The 21,516-nt window shown below is 45.2% G+C and overlaps 1 gene segment (V, D, J or C); it reads right to left on the bottom strand.

The window, feature by feature from the left end:
• Window positions 1-5,089: 5,089 nt before the first annotated feature.
• On the bottom strand, window positions 5,090-12,738 carry LOC137312930 (immunoglobulin kappa variable 3D-7-like). The segment is given in 4 exon segments: window positions 5,090-5,112; window positions 7,466-7,756; window positions 12,186-12,485; window positions 12,650-12,738. Coding segments are annotated over 4 exon segments (651 nt in total).
• Window positions 12,739-21,516: the final 8,778 nt, after the last annotated feature.

Below are 21,516 nucleotides of genomic sequence, written 5' to 3' on the forward strand. Positions count from 1 at the left end.
TGTCGGAGGGGCAGTAATGAGGGAACGCTGCACTGTCGGAATGTCAGCACTGAGGGAGCGCTACACTTTTTGGAATGTCAGTACTGAAGAAGCGCTGCACTGTTGGCGGGTCAGTGCTGAGGGAGTGCTGCACTGTTGGAGCGGCAGTACTGACGGAGTGCTGCACCATTGGAATGCCCTTACTGAGGGAGCTCTGCTCTGTAGGAAGGGCAGTAATTAGGGAGTGCTACACCGTGATAGACACTGAGAGCCTGCTGCACTGTCGAAGAGGCAGTTCTGAGGGAGTGCTGCACTGGCGGAAGGTCCGAAACCCGACTTCCATCGCGTGCAATTTCCATCTGAGCAATTACGTTCCGTCGATTGCTGCCACCTGCTGGCAGAAAAGAAGCGGTGAATTTCCAGCTGGTGCTGCCAGCTGCCATTCATCCAGTGTGTTTTTTGTAGCTGCGGAGCCACTTTCTCAAACGCTGTGCGATACTGCAGGCGCAGAGATAGACAGCGGTGTGAGACGGAGAGGATTTGCTCACTTCCAAAGTAAACCGCGTGCCACTGGTTCGATCGCCTTTAAACGACTCTGACGTGTAATTCGAAACAGCACCTTCTCCAGCAGAAAAGAAGAGAGCTTCTAATGCCTGGTTGGGTTTTTGTCTGTACCAGAACATTTGGGGATAGCCAGTATTGGTCAGGGTACATGTGAGTGTGGTCGACTCTCCTGCTCCAATCGAAAGGACAGAAGGCGACTGGTCCACGTACGAGGCGTGTGTTCCTGTCAAAAAGAACATCGATTATAAACTTGTTCCTGTCAATAATTGAATAGGGCAGGGACTGCAGACTACAAGAAAGAAATAAAGCCTTGCATTGAAACAGCGACTTTCACGATCTCAGGATGTCCCAAAGCGCTTTCGAACCAATTAGAAGTGAAGCCGCTGTTGTAATGTACGAAACGCAGCAGCCAATTTGCGCACAACAAGCTCCCACAAACCGCAATGAAATAAATGACCTGATCATCTGGGGGTTTTTTAGGTGTGAGTTTGAGGCATAAATGTTGGCTCAGGACACCTTGAAGAACTCCACTGCTTTTCTTACAACAATGACCATGGGATATTTTACGTCCATCCTCGAGGGCAGACGGGGCCTCGGTTTAACATCTTATGCAAACGACAGCAACTCTGGCAGTGCTACGCTTCCTCAGTACTGAACCTCCAACGGTACAGTACTCCTTCAGTACAATTAACCACGATTTTGGGCTCAAAATCTCTGGAATTAGATTCGACCCCACCACATCCGAACTTCGAGACAAGTGCGCGACTAAATGAGCCACAGCTGACATCATAATACAATACTTCACAAAGACCCCTTCATACGTTTACTTCGACTTACGTGGGATCAATGCAAGAAACAAGGTTAGATATTCAACATTGTGAATCATGATTTGTTGATTCGACATTAGCTCGGTGCCTGAAACTCATTTAAAGGCGGTTTATCTTTCGTATCTGAATAAATAGGAAGCACCCGGAAGCTAGAGAGGTAAATGAGGGCGAATGGAATCGAAGGTCATGCTGATAGCGTGAGATGAAAAGGGGCGGGATGAGGCTGGTGTGTGACTAAAGGGATCGCTGTTTCAAGAAGCAAGCACAGGCACGACGGGCCGAATTGCCTCCTTCTGTGATGTACGATTCTATGATTCTACACAACACTGAACATTGTTGGGTCACAGTGCAGGTTTCAGTTTCCAAGAGCTAAACAAACAGAAAAGGGTTAATTTCTTCGTTGGGCTGAAATCCTCGAGGCACTGAAAAACACATCAGCAAGGAAGCTAAAATCTAACAGATAAGTGGGTTAACGGTTTACAACTGATTCTCAAACCTCTGTCAGAAAGCAGGTGTCTGGAGATGCATCTGGAGAGGTGATTCGCCTATGAACAATATGAAACTTCGGTGACATGTTTTTTTAAGCGGGCTAACATGAACCAGGTAATCAGCGCTTCTCTTGGCAATAATTCAAATAACAGGAGGGATATGAATCTACTCTGATGACGAGAGTTTGGGAATTACTGTCTAGTATCACAGGGAGACACGTGTAATATGGACAGATAGAAACAAAGATAGATAGATAGAGAGAGAGATAGACAGATAGATAGAGAGAGATAGAGAGACAGATATACAGGTAGATTGATTGATCGATAGATAGATAGATAGATAGATAAATGGATGGATAGATAGATACATAGAAAGGGAGAGATAGAGAGATAGAGGGGTGGATTGATAGATAGGTAGACATAGAGAGATAGAGAGACAGAAAGAGATAGAGATAGAAAGATAGATAGATGGACAGACGGACAAACAGAAAGGCAGATAGATAAACAATAATATAGATAGAAAGACAGACTGACAGATAGATAGAGAGAGAGAGAGAGAGAGAGATAGACAGACAGAGAGAGAAAGAGAGAGAGAAAGAGATAGAGAGAGATAGATAGATCGAACTTTTCTCAGCCTCTTTCACTGATCACTCTTTTCTGATGGCGGAGGTTTTGTGGTTTTTGCGCCCTTTATTCCTCAACTCCCCCCCCAGCCCCCAAAGGTGGCCCGGAGCTTTTTGAAGCAGGTCGCGCCGTGTTCTTGACGCTGTGGTACTATCGCTAGCGCAGTAATAAACAGCTGTGTCACTGGGCTGAATTTGGGTCAGGTTAAGGTGGTAGGAATCGTCCCTGCCCCTGGCTGCAGACACTCGCCCTTCGAACCCTTTGGATATCTCGGAGCTGTCCGTCCGATATGCGGAGATGAGGAGCTCCAAGGCCAGATTTGGGGCCTGTCGATACCAGTAGGTTCTGGGATGTTCTTTGGGTACAAAACATGTCAAAATCACCGATCCCAATCTGTACCCGGTAAGGTATCTATGCTTTTGAATAATCCTTTCGGTCACAGCCTCTGCAAAAGACACGGATATTAATGGACATTTTCTCATGTTACATCCTCTTGAGAGATATAGGCGAGAGGGGGAGAAAGAGAGGGTGGGAGACAGTGGGGAGAAAAGAAGAGAGTGAAGGAGAGAGAGGTGAGGGAGAGAGGGAGCGGGAGGGAGAGGGAGGCAGGGAGAGATAGATAGAGAGAGGGGAGAGATCGATCTCTCTATCTCTCTCCATCTATCCATTTATTTATCTATCTATATCTATCTCTCTAACTATCCAGCTATCTAGCTTGCTATCTATCTATCATTAGAACTAGTTGGAGGGTCATTTCCGAGACAGGCGGAGGTTTATGTTGCACAGATCAGCCCGAATGTGTCTCTGTGCATCACTGCAGGCACAGAAATACCGCGCCGTGTCGTTCGGCTGCACGCTCGATATCCTCAGATCGAAGGAATTGTCTGCAGTTTTCTTGGCAAAAAATCGCTCCGTGATCCCGTCTGACCTGCTCGGATCTCCTCCATGCACCGCCTGCAAGAGCAGCTCGAGTCCCAGACCGGAATACTGACGGTACCAGTATATGTAAGGATCAGTCCCGTGTTGGGTGCACGGAATAGTCACCGACTCCCTCTCTCTCACCGTCACATATTGCTGGGACTGGACGATCTCCTGACACTGGCCAACTTCTCGAAACAAATCAGTAATAAACAGCAAATACATTCATTTCCCCAGAAATAAGACACAACTAACCTGATTCATTATTAACTGTTCCATGACTGCCATTCCCCTTTCGCTCACTCCCTCACATTTGATTTCATTCGATGTATTGCCTGTATTTGTCTCTTGAATCTAATTGAGGTGTTTAAGAAGATTGAAGTATTGGATAGGGTAAATAGAGAGCACCTATTTTATCTGGTGGGGGAGTCCTGAAGACGGGGGCATTAAAGTTAGTGCTCGGACGTTTAGGGGTGATGCCAGGAAACACTTCTTCACAAAGGGGAGTCGAAATCTGGAACTCTCTCCTCGAAAAACTGTTGAGACTGGGGGTCAATTGAAAATTTCAAAACTGAAATTGGTAGATTTTTATTAGGCTGGGGTGTTAACGATTACTGAACCAAGACGGGTAGATGGAGTTAAGATACAGATCGACCGTAGTCTAATTGAATGGCGAAACAGACTCGAGGGGCTGAATGGCCTCCTCCTGCTCCTTAACAGACACATTCAATCTGCTCCACCGCGGGAAATGCTGAGCTTAATCGATTCGTCAAAAACAGAAGAATATCCTAAACCCTTATGAATATGTAGTTTGTTGGGAGCCAGTTGTTTTAATGAGGCTTTCCTTGTACAAGGAACAACTGTCAGGGATTGACATGGAAAATATCACTTACTGGTTCAACCAAAATAACAATAACCCTGTGCTCTATCTGTCCATCCCGCCTGTATTTCATACACAATTTATCGCCTTTATTTTACACTGAACAGATATAGTGTCTTTGCTCCAATAATGCTGCTCTCTTTCTTTCTCCCTTTCTTTCTTTCTTCCTGTTATCACTTTCTTGTTTTCTGTCTTTCATTCTTTCTTTCTCTCTTTCCATCTTTCTTTCCTTTCTCTCGCCCTTTATGTGAGGCCGAGCTCTCTCCTTACTTACCCGCCAATAGGAACAACGGCAACGTGCAGGACAATAGACAAATCCGCATGATCCGGGACAAAGGGTCTGAGAGGAGGAGCCCAACGGTGAACAAGCTGCCCAGATGCCCGACCTCTGATACTGTTCTGTGCAAGAATGGAAATGGAATTGACAGAACCGCCCGCCCCGCTGTCTCGATTTAAAAGCCCCGCCCCGTCTGCTCTGATTGACAGCCCCTCCCCTCTCCATCTGAATGTCAGCCCCGCCCTTCACAAACTGATTAACAGGCCCGCCTCGCCCTTTCTGATTGACAGCCCTGCCCCTTCCTCTCTGATATACAGCCCCGCCCCTCCCTCTTTGATTGACAGTAAGCAGAGCGGGTGGGAGCAGGTTGTTGCAAATTGATAGGCTAAGTGAGTGGGCAAAGCTGCAGCAGACTGAGTTTAACGTGGACAAGTGTGAGGTTATCCACTTTGAACCTAAGAGAGATAGACCAGAATATTTTCTAAATGATGAGTAGCTCGGAACTGTGGAGGAGCAGAGAGGTTTAGAGGGTTCATGCACAGAAATCCCTAAAATCTAGTGGACAAGCAGAACAAATAATTTAAAAAGCTAATGGAAAGTTGGCCTTGATCTCAGGAAAGCTGGAATACAAAGGGTTGGGAGTGAACTTACAGTTGTACAGAGTTCTGGTCAGACACCATCTGGCGATCTGCATTCAGTTCTGGGCACCGCACCTCAGGATGGATATATTGGCCTTGGAGAGGTTGCAGTGCAGATTCACCCAAATAAAACCGGGGCTAAAAGGGTTAAATTATGAGGACAGGTTGCATAGGTTAGGCTGGTATTACCTTGAGCGTAGAAGATTGAGGGATAATCAGATTGAAGTGTTTAAGATGCTAAAATGTTTCACTGGGATCGATGGAGAGCAACAATGTCCTCTGGAGGGGGAGTCCACAAGGGGGCGTATCCTGCAGCGGTTCAAGAAGGCAGCTCACCACCGTCTTCCCAACGTCAATTAGGGATGGGCAATAAATGTCGGCCTTACCAGCGACGTCGACAAGCCATGAATGTATAAAAAAACTCCTAAAATTAAAACCGCACCGCTCAGGTGTGAAGTCAGGAGGCACTTCTTCACAGAAAGGGCAGTGGAAATCTGGAACTCTCTCCCCCAAAGGGCTCTGGAAGCTGGGGGTCAATTGGAGCTTTCAAGACTGAGATCGATAGATTTTTTTTTACCTAAGGGTATTAATAGTTACAGCACCAAGGCGGATACATAAAGATGAGGTACAGATCAGCCTTGATCCAATTGAATGGTGTAGCAAGCCCGAGTGGCTGAATGTCCTACTCGTGTTTCTGTATAACAGGATCGGGGGGCTGAACGGCTTCCTCCTGTTCCGAAGTAACTGGCTCGAGGGGTTGAATGGCCTCCTCCTGTTATTGTTAAACAATGTTCAGGACACTTCTGCAGTTTATATTCCTAGAGCGCCCTCTGCTGCTTGTTTGGAGAATGAAAACACAGTATCAATGGATGAAAACTCACCCATCTTTTCACATTCCATCTTTCAATTTTTCCTTCTAACTTTATTTCCATCCTTCTTTCTTTCTTGATTCCTGGGATGAGGATGTTATGTTATGTGTAAAAGTTGTACAAGTTGGGCCTATATACACTGGCGTTTAGAAGAATGAGAGGTGATCTTATTGAAACATATAAGATCCTGTGGGGAAGAGAAGGAGTAGATGCTGAGGGGATGTTTCCCCTGCGAGCGAGATTAGAACAAAGGTCCACCGTTTAAAAATAAGGGGTCTTCCATTTAAGATGGAGATCTGGAGTCTGTGGTTCTCCCTTCCCCAGAGTGCGGTGGAGGCAGGGTCATTGAGTATTTTTCAGGCTGAGTTAGGTAGATTCCTGATTAACAAGGGAGGCAAAGGTTATTGTTGGTAGACGGGGAAAGAAGGGTTGAGGTCGCAATCAGATCAGCCATGATCTTATCAAATGGCAGAGCAGGCTCGAGGGGCCTAATGGCCTGCTGCTGCTCTTAATTCGTATGTTGGTATATTCTTTCTTTCTCTCGCTCGCTTTTCCTCTATCCTGCCTATGTTGAACATTTGATTTGTAGGCTCTCTAATCCACTCCAGCTCCAGACCCTAAGGTATAATATGTGACATGGGCGTTTACCCGACAACAGGAACAGCGTCAAAGTGTAGAAAAGACCATGAGGTCCAAACCTGTTCACCCTATTTATTCCCACACTGGCCCTCCCCCGGAAGGTCTCCCCGCGCCGCTCGATACCCAGGACTCAGTTCTCGAACTTCACAAATCAGCCCCATAATGCTTGATCCCTCCTTACTTCATCTCACCCTTTAAGCATAGCCTTCTGTTCCTTTCTCCCTCGTGTACTTATCTCGCTTCCCCTCAAATGTATCTATGCTAATCACCGCAACCACTGCTTGTGATAGCGAGTTCCACATTCTAACCTTTCTCTGAGTAAAGACACTTCTCCTGAATTTCTTAGCGGATTTAATCGTGACCATTTAATTTATGGTGCCTAATGTTAGTCTTCCGACCAGAGGAAGCACGTCCTCTACACCCACCCTATCAACTCTTACATCATTTTAAAGACCTCTATCAGGTCACCCCTCAGCCTTCTCTTTTCTAGACAAAAGAGCACCACCCTGTTCAGTCTTTCCTGACAGTTATAACCACTCAGTTCTGGTATCATCCTTGTAAATCTTTGTTGCACCTTCTCCAGCGTCTCTATATCTAATCCCTCACGTTTATTCTAATCCGTCTCGTTTTGTCAAAGACACGTTCACTCAGCAAAAATTCCAACAGGAAGAGGCGACGCGCGGTTTTAAATTAAACAGGTGTTTCCTGCCCACTTTGGGGTTTTTGTTGAGCTCCTCGATCTCTCTGAGTCACTGTGCTGACTCCAGGCGCAGTAATACACGGCCGAGTGATTCGCCCGCAGGCTGGAGGTCTCCAGGTTGAACTGGTGGTCATTCGAACGCTCGGCGGTAAATCCGTCCAGCGTCCCCTCCGGAGTCACGAAATTAGTACCCGCAGAGTAAAACATAAACTCTGGCTCTTTCCCCGGGTATTGTCTGTACCAATAGATGCTTGGCGTAATGGTGCCCTCCACAGCGCAAATCAGTTCCACTCCCTCCCCAGGAAATTTGGAGACAGTGGTGGGCGTCTGGCGGATACTCTGCGAGTTCACGTCTGCGAATGAAAGGGGGGAGGAAGATATGATTAAATGGGGACATTCGGGGAAATGGAGAAAGAGAGCAAGAGAGAAAAAGAGAAAGAGGGACAATCAGAAAAAATGAAAAATAGAGAAAGAAAGAAAGAGTGGAAGAGAGAAAGAGCGAAAGAGAGAAAGAAAGAAGGAATGAGGGAAGGAAGGTAAGAAGGAAAGGAGGAAGGAAAAAAAGAGAAAGAAGCAGAGAAAGAACGAACGAAAGAAAGAAAGAAGGAAAGGGGGAAGGTAATAACAAATAAGGATAGAAGGAAGGACGGAAAGGAGATAAAGAATGAATGAATGAAAGAAAGAAAGACAGGAAGAATGAAATAAAGAACAAAAACGTAAATAAATGTTATTAACTAGAATTATTGTACGAAAAGATCTATTACCTTGAAATAAGATGATCAGGCCTAGTAACAGAGGCATATTTTACTTGAGGCTTTGTCTTAATAAGGAAAGGAATGAGAACAGCAGCGTTGAGTCTTGTGAGGAGCCAACCCGCCCTTTTCAAATCATTGAGGGAAACATGAAGAGCAGAAGGAAGTGATGCAGATTTGGACAAGCCCGGCCTTCCCTCTCCGATTGACAGCCTCGACCCTCCCTCTCTGAATTAAAGCCTCGCCCCTCACTCTCTGATTGATAGCCTCGACCGTCCCGCTCTGATTGACAGCCTCGACCCTCCCTCTCTGATTGATGTCCTCGACCTTACCCCTCTGATTGACATCCTCCACCCTCCCTCTCTGACTGACATCCTCGACCCTCCCTCTCTGATTGACATCCTCGACCCTCCCTCTCTGACTTACATCCTCGACCCTCCCTCTCTGAATGACATTCTCGACCCTCCCTCTCTGAATGACATTCTCGACCCTCCCTCTCTGACTGACATCCTCGACCCTCCCTCTCTGACTGACATCCTCGACCCTCCCGCTCTGATTGACAGCCTCGACTCTCCCGCTCTGATTGACAGCCCCGCCAATCTCTCTCTGATGAGCGATCAGTGCAGCAAATGGAAGCAAGAAGTTGCAATGGGCCCATAGAGAGTTTAAGGAAGTGGTCAAAACTGCGGCAGATGGAATTCAATGTGGGCAAGTGTGAGGTCATTCACTTTGGAACGAAGAAAGGTAAATCGGAGGGTATTTCCCAAAAGCTGTGAAGCCAGGAACTGTGGAGGAGCAGATAGATTTAGGGGTCCTTGTACGGAAATCACTAAAACTAGTGGACAGATAAATAAAATATGTGAAAAGGCTGATGGAATTTTGGCCTTTTCCTCAAGGGGATTGGAATACAAAGGGGTGGAAGTTATGCTCCAGTTGTATAGAGAGCTCTGGTTAGAACCCATCTGCAGAACTGCATTCAGTTCTGGGCAATGCAATTCAGAAGGATATATTGGTCTTGCAGAGGGTGCAGGGCTAATTCAGCAGAATGATACCGGGGATTAGAGGGTTATATAATGAGGACAGGATGCATAAACTTGGCTTGTATTCTCTGGAATAGAAAAGAGTAATTGGTGATCTAAATGAAGTGTTTCAGATCAATAAAGGATTTGACAGCATAGTTAGAAGGAAACCATTTCCTCTGGTGGGGTAGTTCAGAACAAGGAGTGTGTGTGTGTTTGGCGGGGGGGGGGGGGGGGGCATATCCTTACAATTAGAGCTAGGCCCTTAAGGTTGATATCAGTACGACTTCGTCACACAAAGGGGAGTGTTAATCTGGAACTCACACTCCTCAAAAGGATGTGGATGCTGGGGGTAAATTGGGGCTTACAAGACAGATATCATTAGATTTTTTTGGGTAATAGATGTGGAGCAATGGCGGGTAAATGGTGTTGTGGTGCAGACCAGCCATGAACTAATTGGATGGCGGAGCAGAGCAAAAGGACTGAATGGCCTACTCCTGTTCCAATTCAACCATGTTCAGGGCACTGCTCTGTTTCATGGTCGTTGATCGCCCTCTGCTGTCCCCGTTGAGAAAGCAAACGCAGTTTCAGTGGATAAAAATCCAACCGTCTTTTTACATTCTTTCTTTCTTCCTTTTTTTCCTTCTTTCCTTCTTCCTCTCTTTCTCTTATCGTCCATCCCGCCTGCATTTAACACTTGATTTGGAAGATCTCTAATGCTGCACCAGACCCGAACAACTCTTTGTGACAATGGGCGCTCGCTTTACTTACCCGCCAACAGGAACAGCGACAAAGTGTAGAAAAGACCATGAGGTCCAAACGCGTTTGTTCAAAATTTTCCTGCACCGATGCCACATCTACCTCCCTCACCAAGCAGTCAGTTCCCCAAATACACAGATCATTCCCATACTGTTTCTATTCCTTCTCTTGACTCTAATTACATAGAATGGACAGCACCTAAACAGGCCGTTCCGCCCAACTGGTCTATGCTGGAATTTATGCTCCACACGAGCCTCATCCAACTTTTTTCTTCTCACGGAATCAGCATGTCCGTCTATCCCTTTCCCCCTCATGTACTTATCCACCTTCCCCTTAAATACATCTATTCTATTCGCCTCAACCATTCCTTATAGTAGCGAATTCCACATTCTAACCTCTCTCTGTGCAAAGAAGTTTATCCTGAATTCCCTATTGAATTAATTAGTAACCGAGTTCTGGTCTCCCACACAAGTGGAAACATCCCCTCTAAGTTTACCCTATTACACCCTGTCATTGTTTTAAAGTTTTTTCACATCGTTCACCTGACGAAGGGGGAAGCCTCCGAAAGCTTGTGAATTTAAAATAAAATTGCTGGACTATAACTTGCTGTTGTAAAATTGTTTACAATTGTCAACCCCAGTCCATCACCGGCATCTCCACATCATTGTTTTAAAGACCATTATCAAATCATCTCTCTGCCTTGGCTTTTCTAAAGAAAAGAGCCCCATCCTTTTCAGTCTTTCCTCATAGTTATAACCTCCCAGTTCTCGTATCATCTTCGTAAATATTTGTTGCACCTTCTCCAGTGCCTCCTTATGTAATCTCTCACTTTTATTCTAACCTGTCGCTTGTTTGTATCAAGTACACGTTCACTCTGCTAAAAATCCCAACATGGCAGATGAAATTAAACGCAGCAAAAAGCATATTATACATTTCGGTAGGAAGAACGAGGAGGGGCAAAATAAACTAGAAGGCACAACTCTAAAAGGGGTACAGGAATAGGGACATCTGAGGGTATGCTTCCACAAATCGTTGAAGGTAGAAGGGCACGTTGAGAAAGCGTTAAAAAACATACGGGATCCGGGGTTTTAAAAATAGAGGCATAGAGTACAAAAGTAAGGAAGACATGATGAACTTTTATAAAACATTTGTTCGGCCACAACTGAGTATTGTGTCCAGTTCTGGGCACCGCACTTTAGGAAGGATGTGAAGGCCTTAGAGAGAGTGTAGAAGAGATTTTCTAGAATGATTCCAGGGATGAGGGACTTCAGTTACGTGGATAGACTGGAGAAGCTGCGATTGCGAGGAGATTTGAGAGAGGTATTCAAATCATGAAGGGTCTGGAGAGAGTGGATAGAGAGAAACTCTTCCCATTGGTGGAGCGGTCAACCACCAGAGGATATCGATTGAAGATGATTGGAAAATGAAACAAAGGCGACATGAGGAAAAACTTTTTTACATAGCGTGTGGTTAGGATCTGGAATACACTGCCTGAGCGGGTGGTGGAGGAAATTCAATCATGGCCTTCAAAAGGGAACTGGATAAGTACTTGAAAGGAAAAGAACATTATTGGCGCAATGGCGTCCTTCCGTGCTGTAACATTTCTATGATTCCATAAATAGAGCAGAAATAGGCCATTCGGACCAACTGGTTTATGCTTGTGTTTATGCTGCACAGGGGCCTCCTCCCACATTATTTCATCTCACCCTATCAGCATTTCCGTCTATTCATTTCTTCCTCTTGTATTTATCAACAGTCCCCTTAAATGCATCTACACTATTCGGCTCAACTACTCCATGTGGTATCGAATTCGACATTCTAGCAACCCTCTGGGTAAATAAGTTTCTCCTGAATTCCCTTTGAATTAATTAATGACTATGTAATATTTAAGGTCCCTAGTTCTGGTTTCCCCCACAAGTGTTAAAATGATCCCTGCATCCACCCGATCAATCCCTATCGTAATTTTAATGAACTCCATCGGGTCATTTCTACAGAAAAGAGGCCCAGCCTGTTCAAACTTTCCTGGTAGTTATAACCTATCAGTTCTCGTATCACTCTTGTAAATCCTTAATGCACATCCTCCAGTGCCCCTATATCTCATCTCTCAAGTTTAATCTAGAATCTTATGGTCAAAAAAAAGTTTGCTCTGCAAAAGAAACCAACATGTAGAGGCGACGCGCGGTTTTGTGTTAAACAGGTGTTTCCTGCCCACTTTGGGGTTTTTGTTAAACTCCGCGATCTCTCTGAGTCACTGTGCAGACTCCCGGCGCAGTAATACACGGCCGAGTGATTCGGCCACAGGCTGGAGGTCTCCAGGTTGAATTGGTGCTCATTCGGTCGCTTGGCGGTAAAACCGTCCACCTTCTCTTCTGGACTCGCGTGATTGGTACCCATGGAGTAAAACATGATCTCTGGCTCCTTCCCCGCGTATTGTCTGTACCAATACATGTAAGGGTTACTGGTGCCCTCCACCGTGCACTTCAGTTCCACTCCCTCCTCAGGAAATCTGGAGACAGCGCCGGGCGTCTGGTGGATGCTCTGCGAGTTGACGTCTGCGAAAGAGACGGGGTGAGGAGGATATCATTAAATAGGGACAATCGGGGCACTGGGGAAATGGAGAAAGAAAGAATGGAAGAAAGAAAGAGAGAAAGACAGAACGATCAAAAATGTTAATAAGGGTTATTAACAAGAATCATGGTTTGAAAAAATAATTTACGGTGAATCATGATGATCAGGCCCAGGAACAGATTCATCTTTTACTTGAAGCTTCACTCTTAATAAGGAAAGGAGCGAGAACAGCAGCGGTGAGTCTTGTGAGGAGCCAACCCGCCCTTTTCAAATCATTCAGGAAAACATGAAGCGAATAAGGAAGTGACGCTGGGTTGGACAGGCCCTCTTTCCCGGTTGAACCAATTAGAATCAATGTGGTTGCTAATGGCGAAATGGTATATTTTGTAGTTTACAATCAATTATGAAATTAACTACACCTAGATTTCCAATTTGACACATGTAGCGAGCGGCTATTGGACAACGCTGGCCTAAACCAAACCCGTTAGATAACGAGATGCAGGTCGTACAACAATATCAAGAAGTGATGCAGGTTTGGACTCGTCCCGCCCTCCGTCTCTGATTGACAGCCCAACCCCTCCCTGAGATGGTATGAACTGTGGAGAAGCAGCGAGATTGAGGGGTCCAGGAACAGAAATTGCGAAAACTCATGGACAGATACACAAAATAAGTGAAAAGGCCAATAGAATGTTGGCCTTCATATCAAGGGGACTGGAATACAAAAGGGTGGTAGTTATAATGCGGTTTTAAACAGCCTTGGGCAGACTCCATCTGGAGTACTGCGTTCAAATCTAGGCCCCTGAGCTGAGAAGGATATATTGACCTTGGAAAGTGTGCACAGCTCATTGAAAAGAATGGTAGCGGGGCTTCGAGGGTTAAATTATGAAGACAGTTGGCATACACTTGGCTTGTAATCCATGGAATATACAAGATTAAGGAGTGATTTATTTGAGTTGTTTAAGATGATTAAAGGATTAGATAGGGTAGTTAGAAAGAAACAATTTGGTGGCTGGGGATTCCAGAACAAGGGGTCACCTTAAACTTCGACCAAGTTCAGGGATGACGTCAGTAAGACTTCTTCACAGAAAGCGTAGTGGAAATCTGGAACTCTCTCCCACAAAATGTTGTGGACGCGGGATGTCAATTGGAGCTTCCAAGACTGAGATTGATAGATTTTTGTTGGGTGAGGGTGTCGAGGGATATGGAGCAAAGGCGGGTGAATGCAGTTGAGGTACAGATCAGCCATGAACAAATTGAATGGCGGAACACAGAGGAAGGAATTGAATTGCCTTCTCCTGTTGCTTTTTAACAGGTTCGAGGGCTGAATGTCCTCTGGCCTGTGACTATGTGACAAGCACGAATGGCTGAACGGCCTCCACCTTTTCCAGTTCAATTCTGTTCACGGCGCTGCTGTGTTCCATGATCCTATAACGCCCTCTGCTGTCCTCTTGGTGAAAGGTGACACAGTGAATGGATGAAAATATAAAAGTCTTTTTACTTTCTTTGAATCTGTATTTCTTCCTTCGTTCCTTTCTCTTTTCGCCCATCCGCCTGTATTTAACACTTGATTGGTAGGATCTCTAATACTGCTCCAAACACAAAGGCCTCCATGTGACACCGAGCGCTCGCTTTATTTACCCGCCAACAGGAACAGCGACAAAGTTCAAAAAAGACCATGAGGTCCAAACGCGTTCCCCCCACTTATTGCTGCACTGATCCCACATCTACCTCCCTCACCCAGGAATCATTTCCCAAATTTCACAGATCATTCACACACTGTTTATATTCCTGCTCATCACTCTAAATACATCGAATGAACAGCACAGAAACACGCCATTCGGCCCAACAGGACTATGTTTGTGTTTAAGCTGCACACCAGACCCCTCCCACATTATTTCATCTCACCCTATCAGCATGTCCGTCGATTCCTTTCTTCCTCGTGTATTGACCTATCTTTTCCTTAAAGGCATCTTTGCTGTTCGCCTTAACTACTCCTTGTAGTGGCGAGATCCACATTCTCACCTCTCTTTGGGTAAAGAAGTTTCTCCTGAATTCCCGTTGGATTAATTAAAGGCTATTTTATATTTTTGGTCCCTACTTCTGGGTTCCCCCACGAGTATAAACATGTTCCCTATATCTAACCTATCAGTCCCTTTCATAATTTTAATGAACTCTATCGGGTCATCTCTCAGCCTTCGCTTCTCTAAAGAAAAGAGCCCCAGCCTGTTGATGCTTTTCTGATAGTTATACACTCTCAGTTCTCGTATCATGCCTGTAAATCTTTAGTGCACATTCTCCAGTGCCTCCATATCTAATCTCTCACTTCATTCAAGCTCGTCTCATCTTCTTGTCAAAAACACGTGCGCTCTGCAAAAAAAAACAACAGGTCGAGGCGACGCGCGGTTTTGTGTCACACGCGTGTTACCTGCTAATTTGAGGTTTTTGTTGAACTCCTCGATCTCTCTGAGTCACTGTGCAGACTCCAGGCGCAGTAATACACGGCCGAGTGATTCTCCCGCAGGCTGGAGGCCTTCAAGTTGAACTGGTGGTCATTTGGTCGCTTGGCGGCAAAACCGTCCACCTTCTCCTCTGGACTCACGATATTAGCACCTGTGGAGTAAAACATAAACTCTGGTTCCTTCCCCGCGTATTGCCTGTACCAATACATCCGAGGGATACTGGTGCCCTCCATCGTACACTTAAGTTCCACTCCCTCCACAGGAAATTTGGAGACAGCGACGGGCGTCTGGTTGATCGTCTGCGAGTTCGCATCTGGCAAAGAGACGGGGAGAGGATGATATCATTAAATAGGAACATTCGGGGAAATTGGAAAAGGGAGAAAGAGAGAAACGTAGAAAGAGAGAAAGAGAGAAATAAAGATAGATAGACTGAAGAAGAAAAGAGCGAAAGAGAGTAAGAAGGAAAGAGAGAAAGATAGAAAGAAAGAAGGAAAGGAAGATATAAATAAAATGTTATTAAATGTTATTAACAAGAATAATGGAATGAAAACATAATTTACGGTTAATCAAGATGATCAGGCCCAGTAACATATACACCTTTTACTTTAAGCTTCACTCTTAATAAGGAAAGGAGCGAGAACAGCAGCGATGAGTCTTGTGAGAAGCCAACCCGCCCCTTTCAAATCATTCAGGAAAATATGAAGAGAATCAGGAAGTAATGCAGGGTTGGACACGCCCCCTTTCCCGGTTCAAACAATTTGAACCAATGTGGTTGCTAATGGGGAAATTACATATTTTACATTTACAATCAGTTATGCAATTAACCACATCTGGATTCCCAATTTGCCACATGTGGCTATCTGCTATTGGACAACGCTGGCCCAAACCAAGACCGTTGGATAACGAGATGCAGATCGTATAACAGTATCAGGAAGTGATGTAGTTTGGAAACGCCACGCCCTCCCTCTCTGATTGACAGTCCCGCCCCTCTCTCTCTGATTGACAGCCCCACCCCTCCCTGAGAAGGTAGGAACTGTGGAGGAGCAGCGCGATTGAGGGGTCCAGGAATAGAAATCACTTAAACTCATGGACAGATTCATAAAATAAGTGAAAAGGCCAATAGAATGTTGGCCGTCATCTCAACGGGACTGGAATACAAAGGGGTGGTAGTTATACTGAAGTTTTAGACAGCCTTGGGCAGACTCCGTCTGGAGTGTTGCGTTCAGATCGGGGCAGCTGAGCTCAGGAGGATATACTGGCGTTGGAAAGGGTACACAGCTCTTTCAACAGAATGGTACCGGGGCTTCGTGGGTTAAATTATGAGGACAGTTGGCATAAACTTGGCTTGCATTCCATGGAATATAGAGGATTAATAGGTGATATATTTGAGGTGATTAAGATGAATAAAGGATTTGATAACGTAGATAGAAAGAAACCATTTCCTGTTTGGGGAGTCCAGAACAAGGAGTAACCTTAAACTTGGACGAAGGCGGTTCAGGGGTGAATCAGAAAGTCTTCTTCACACAAAGGGTGGTGGAAATCTGGAACTCTCTCCCCCAAAAAGCTGTGGACGCGGGGTTTCAGTTAGAGCTTCCAAGACTGAGATTCATAGATCTTTTTGGGTGACGGTATCGAGGGATATGGAGCAAAGGCGGTGAAATGTAGCTGATGTACAGATCAGCCATGAACTAATACAACGGTGCAACACAGTCGAGGGAATTGAATTGCTTCCTCCTGTTCCTATGTAACAAGATCGACGGGCTGACTGTCCTCTGCCTCTGACTAGGTGACAAGCACGATTGACTGAACGGACTCCTCCTTTTCAAAATTCATTTATGTTCAAGGCGCTGCTGTGTTCCATGGTCCGAGACCGCCCTCTGCTGTCCTATTGGAGAAAGGTAAAACAGTGAATGGATGAAAATACAAAGGTCTTTTTACTTTCTTTGAATCAGTATTTTTTCCTTCCTCCTTTTCTCTTTTCGCCCATCCCGCCTTTATTTAACACTTGATTTGTAGCATCTCTAACACTACTCAAGACCGATAGGCCTCTACGTAAAACTGGCCGCTCGCTTTGCTTACCCGCAAACAGGAACAGTGACAAAGTGCAGTAAAGATCATGAGGTCCATACGCGTTCCCACATTTATTCCAGCACTGATCCCACATCTACCTGCCTCACCCAGGAATCATTCCCCAAATTTCACAAATCATTCCCATTCTGTTTGTATTCCTGCTCATCACTCTAATTACATCGAATAAACAGCACAGAAACAGGCCATTCGGCCAAACAGGACTGTGCTTGTGTTCAAGCTGCACACGAGACTCCTCTCACATTATTTCAGCTCACCCTTTCAGCATGCCCGTCGATTCCTTTCTTCCTCATGTATTTACCTACCTTCTCCTTAAAGGCATCTTTGCTGTTCGCCTCAGCTACTCCATGTAGTGGCGAGATCCACATTCTAATCTCTTTTTGGGTAAAGAAGTTTTTCCTGAAAGCCCTTTGGATTAATTAATGATTATGTGATGATTTTGGTCCCTACTTCTGGTCTCCCCCACATGTGGAAACAAGTTCGCTTCGACTACCCTATCAGTCCGTTTCATAATTTTAATGAACTTTATCAGGTCATTTCTCAGCCTTCGCTTCTCTAAAGAAAAGAGCCCCAGACTATTCAAGCTTCCCTGATAGTTATAACCTCTCAGTTCTCGTATCATGCTTGTAAATCTTTATCGCACCTTCTCCAGTGTGTCTAAATCTGATCTCTCACGTTTATTCTAACTCGTCTCATCTTCTTGTCAAAAACACGTTTGCTCTGCAAAAAAAACAACAGGTCGACGCAACGCGCGGCTTTGTGTCACACGTGTGTTTCCTGCCCACTTTGGAGTTTTTGTTCAACTGCTTCATCTCACTGAGTCACTGTGCAGACTCCAGGCGCAGTAATACACGGCCGACTGATTCGCCCGAAGGTCGGAGGTCTTCAGGTTGAACTTGTCGCTATTGGGTCGCTTGGCGGTAAAACCGTCCACCTTCTCCTCTGGACTCACGAGATTGGTACCCGCGGAGTAAAACATGAACTCTGGCTCCTTCCCCGGGTATTGTCTGTACCAATACATGTAAGAGTTACTGGTGCCCTCCACCGTGCACTTCAGTTCTACTCCCTCCCCAGGGAATTTGGAGACAGCGACGGGCATCTGGCTGATCCTCCTCGAGTTCACGTCTGGGAAAGAGACGGGGAGTGGAAGATATCATTAAATAGGGACATTCGCGGCAATGTGGAAAGGGAGAAAGAGAGAAACAGAGAAATGGAGAAAGATAAAAAGAGTGAAGGAGAGAATGAGCGAAAGGGAGAAAGAAGGAAAGAAAGAGGGAAAGATAGAACGATCGAAAACGTTAATAAATGTTATTAACAAGAATAATCGTTTGAAAAAAAAATATTTACGGTGAATCAAGATGATCAGGCCCAGGAACAGATTCATCTTTTACTTTAAGCTTCACTCTTAATAAGGAAAGGAGCGAGAACAGCAGTGGTGAGTCTTGTGAGAAGCCAAAACGACCTTTTCAAATCATTCAGGAAAGCATGAAGAGACGAAGGAAGTCTGCAGGTTTGGAAACGCCCCCTTTCCCGATTCAACCAATTAGAATCAATGTTGTTGATTATGACGAAATTATATACTTTGTATTTATAATCAGTTATGCAATTAACCATATTTGGATTCCCAATTTGCCACGTGTGGCTAGCGGCAATTGGACAACGCTGGCCTAAACCAGCCCGTTAGATAACGAGATGCAGATCGTGCAACAGTATCAGGAAATGATGCAGGTTTGGACACGCCCCGCCCTCGCTCTCTGATTGACAGTCCCGCCCCTCTCTGGGAAGCTATGAACTTTGGAGGAGCAGCGAGATTGAGGGGTCCAGGGATTGAAATCACTAAAACTCATGGACAGATACATAAAATAAGTGAAAAGGCCAATAGAATGCTGGCCTTCATCTCAAGGGGACTGGAATACAAAGGAGTGGTAGTTTACTGCAGTTTTAGAGAGCCTTGGGCAGACTCCATCTGGAGTGTTGCGTTCAGTTCCGGGCCCCTGAGCTCAGAAGGATATATCGCCCTTGGAAAGGGTGCACAGCTCATTCAACAGAATGGTACCGGGGATTCGAGAGTTAAATTATGAGGACAGTTGGCATACGCTTGGCTTGTATTCCATGGAATATAGAAGATTAAGAGGCGCTCTAATTGAGGTGTTTAAGATGATTTAAGGATTTGATAGCGTAGATAGAAATAAACCATTTCCTGGCTGGGTAATCCAGAACAAGGGGTCACCTGAAACTTAGACCAAGGCGGTTCAGCGGTGAAATCAGTAAGACTTCTTCACACAAAGAGTATTGGAAATCTGGAACTCTCTCCCCCAAAAAGTTGTGGACGGGGGTGTCAATTGGAGCTTCCAAGACTGAACTTGATAGATTTTTGTTGGGTGAGGGTGTCGAGGGATATGCGGCAAAGGAGCAGAAATGCAGCTGTGGTACAGATCAGCCATGAACAAATTGAATGGCGGAACAGAGTGGAGGAAATTGAATGGCCTCCTCCTGTTCCTATTTTACGAGCTCGACGGACTGAATGTCCTCTGGCCTGTGACTATGTGACAAGCACGAATGGCTGAATGGCCTCCTCCTTTTCCAATTCAATTATGTTCAAGGCGCTGCTGTGTTTCATGGTCCTAGTCCGCGCTCTGCTGTCCACTTGGAGATAGGTAACACAGTGAATGGATGAAAAGACAAAAGTCTTTTCACTTTCTTTGAATCTGTATTTGTGCCTTCCTTCCTCCTTTTCTCTTTTCGGCCATCCCGCCTGTATTTAACACTTGAACTGTAGCATCTCTAATGCTGCTCCAGTCCCGAAGTCCTCTATGTAACACCGGACGCTCGCTTTACTTACCCGCCAACAGGAACAGCAACAAAGTGTTGAAAAGACCATGAGATCCAAACGCGTTCCAACATTTATTCCTGCAGTGATCCCACATCTACCTCCCTCGTCTAGGAAACATTTCCCAAAATTCACAAATCGTTCCCACACTGTTTGTCTTCCTGCTCATTACTCTCATTTCATAGATTGAACAGCACTGTAAGAGGCCATTCGGCCCAACAGGACTATGCTTCTGTTTAAGCTGCACATTATTTCATCTCACCCTATAAGTATATCCTTCTATTCCTTTCTTTCTCATGTACTTACCTAACTTCCCTTTAAATGCATCTAAGCTGTTAGCCTCTACCAATCCTTGTAGTGGCGAATTCCACAGTCTCATCTCTATTTGAGTAAATAACTTTCTCCTGAAATCCCTTTGGATTAATTAATGACTATTTGATAATATTGGTCCCTACTTGGTCTCCCCGACAAGTGTAAACATGTTCCCTACGTATACCCTATCAGTCCCTTTCATAATTTTAATGAATTCTATCAGGTCATCTCTCAGCCTTCGCTTCTCGAAAGAAAGGAGCCCCAGCTTTTTCAAGCTTTCCTGATAGTTATAACCTCTCAGTTCTCGTTTCATGCTTGTAAATCTACATCGCACCTTCTCCAGTGCCTCTATTTCTAACCTCTCACATTTATTCCAACTCGGCTCATCTTCTTGTCAAAAACACACACGCTCTGCAAAAAAAACAACAGGTCGAGACCACGCGCGGCTTTGTGTCATACGCGTGTTTCCTGCCACTTTGGGGTTTTTGTTAAACTCCTCGATCTCTCTGAGTCACTGTGCTGACTCCAGGCGCAGTAATACACGGCCGAGTGATTCGCCCGAAGGTTGGAGGTCTCCAAGTTGAACTTGTCGCCATTCGTTCGCTTGGCGGTAAAATCGTCCAACTTCTCCTCTGGACTCACGTGATTGGTGCCTCTGGAGTAAAACATAAACTCTGGCTCCTTCCCCGGGTATTCTCTGTACCAATACATGTCAGGGTTACTGGTGCCCTCCACCGTGCACTTCAGTTCCACTCCTTCCCCAGGAAATCTGGAGACAGCGACGGGCGTCTGGTTGATCGTCTGCGAGTTCACGTCTGGCAAAGAGATGGGGAGAGGAGGAGATCATTAAATAGGAACATTCGGGGAAATGGGAAAAGGGAGAAAGGGAGAAAGAAAGAAAGAAAGAAAACGTTACTAAATGTTATTAACAAGTGTAATGGTTTTAAAAAATAATTTACGGTGAATCAAGATGATCAGGCGGAGTAACAGATTCATCTTTTACTTGAAGCTTCACTCTTGATAAGGAAAAGAGCGAGAACAGCAGTGGTGAGTCTTGTGAGGATCATTCTGGAAAATATGAAGAGAATAAGGAAGTGATGCAGGGTTGGGCACGCCCCCCTTTCCAGATTTAACCAATTAGAATCATTGTGTCTGCTGATGACGAAATTGCATGTTTTTTAATTACAATTATTTATGCAATTAACCACATCTGTATTACCAATCTGCCACGTGTGGCTATTGGACAGCGCTGGGCTAAACTGAGCCCGCTGTATGCCGAAATAGGAACATAGGAACAGGAGTAGGCCATTCAGCCACTTGTGCCCA

The sequence above is a fragment of the Heptranchias perlo genome, unplaced genomic scaffold, assembly GCF_035084215.1.
Source record: "Heptranchias perlo isolate sHepPer1 unplaced genomic scaffold, sHepPer1.hap1 HAP1_SCAFFOLD_44, whole genome shotgun sequence".
NCBI lineage: Eukaryota > Metazoa > Chordata > Chondrichthyes > Hexanchiformes > Hexanchidae > Heptranchias > Heptranchias perlo.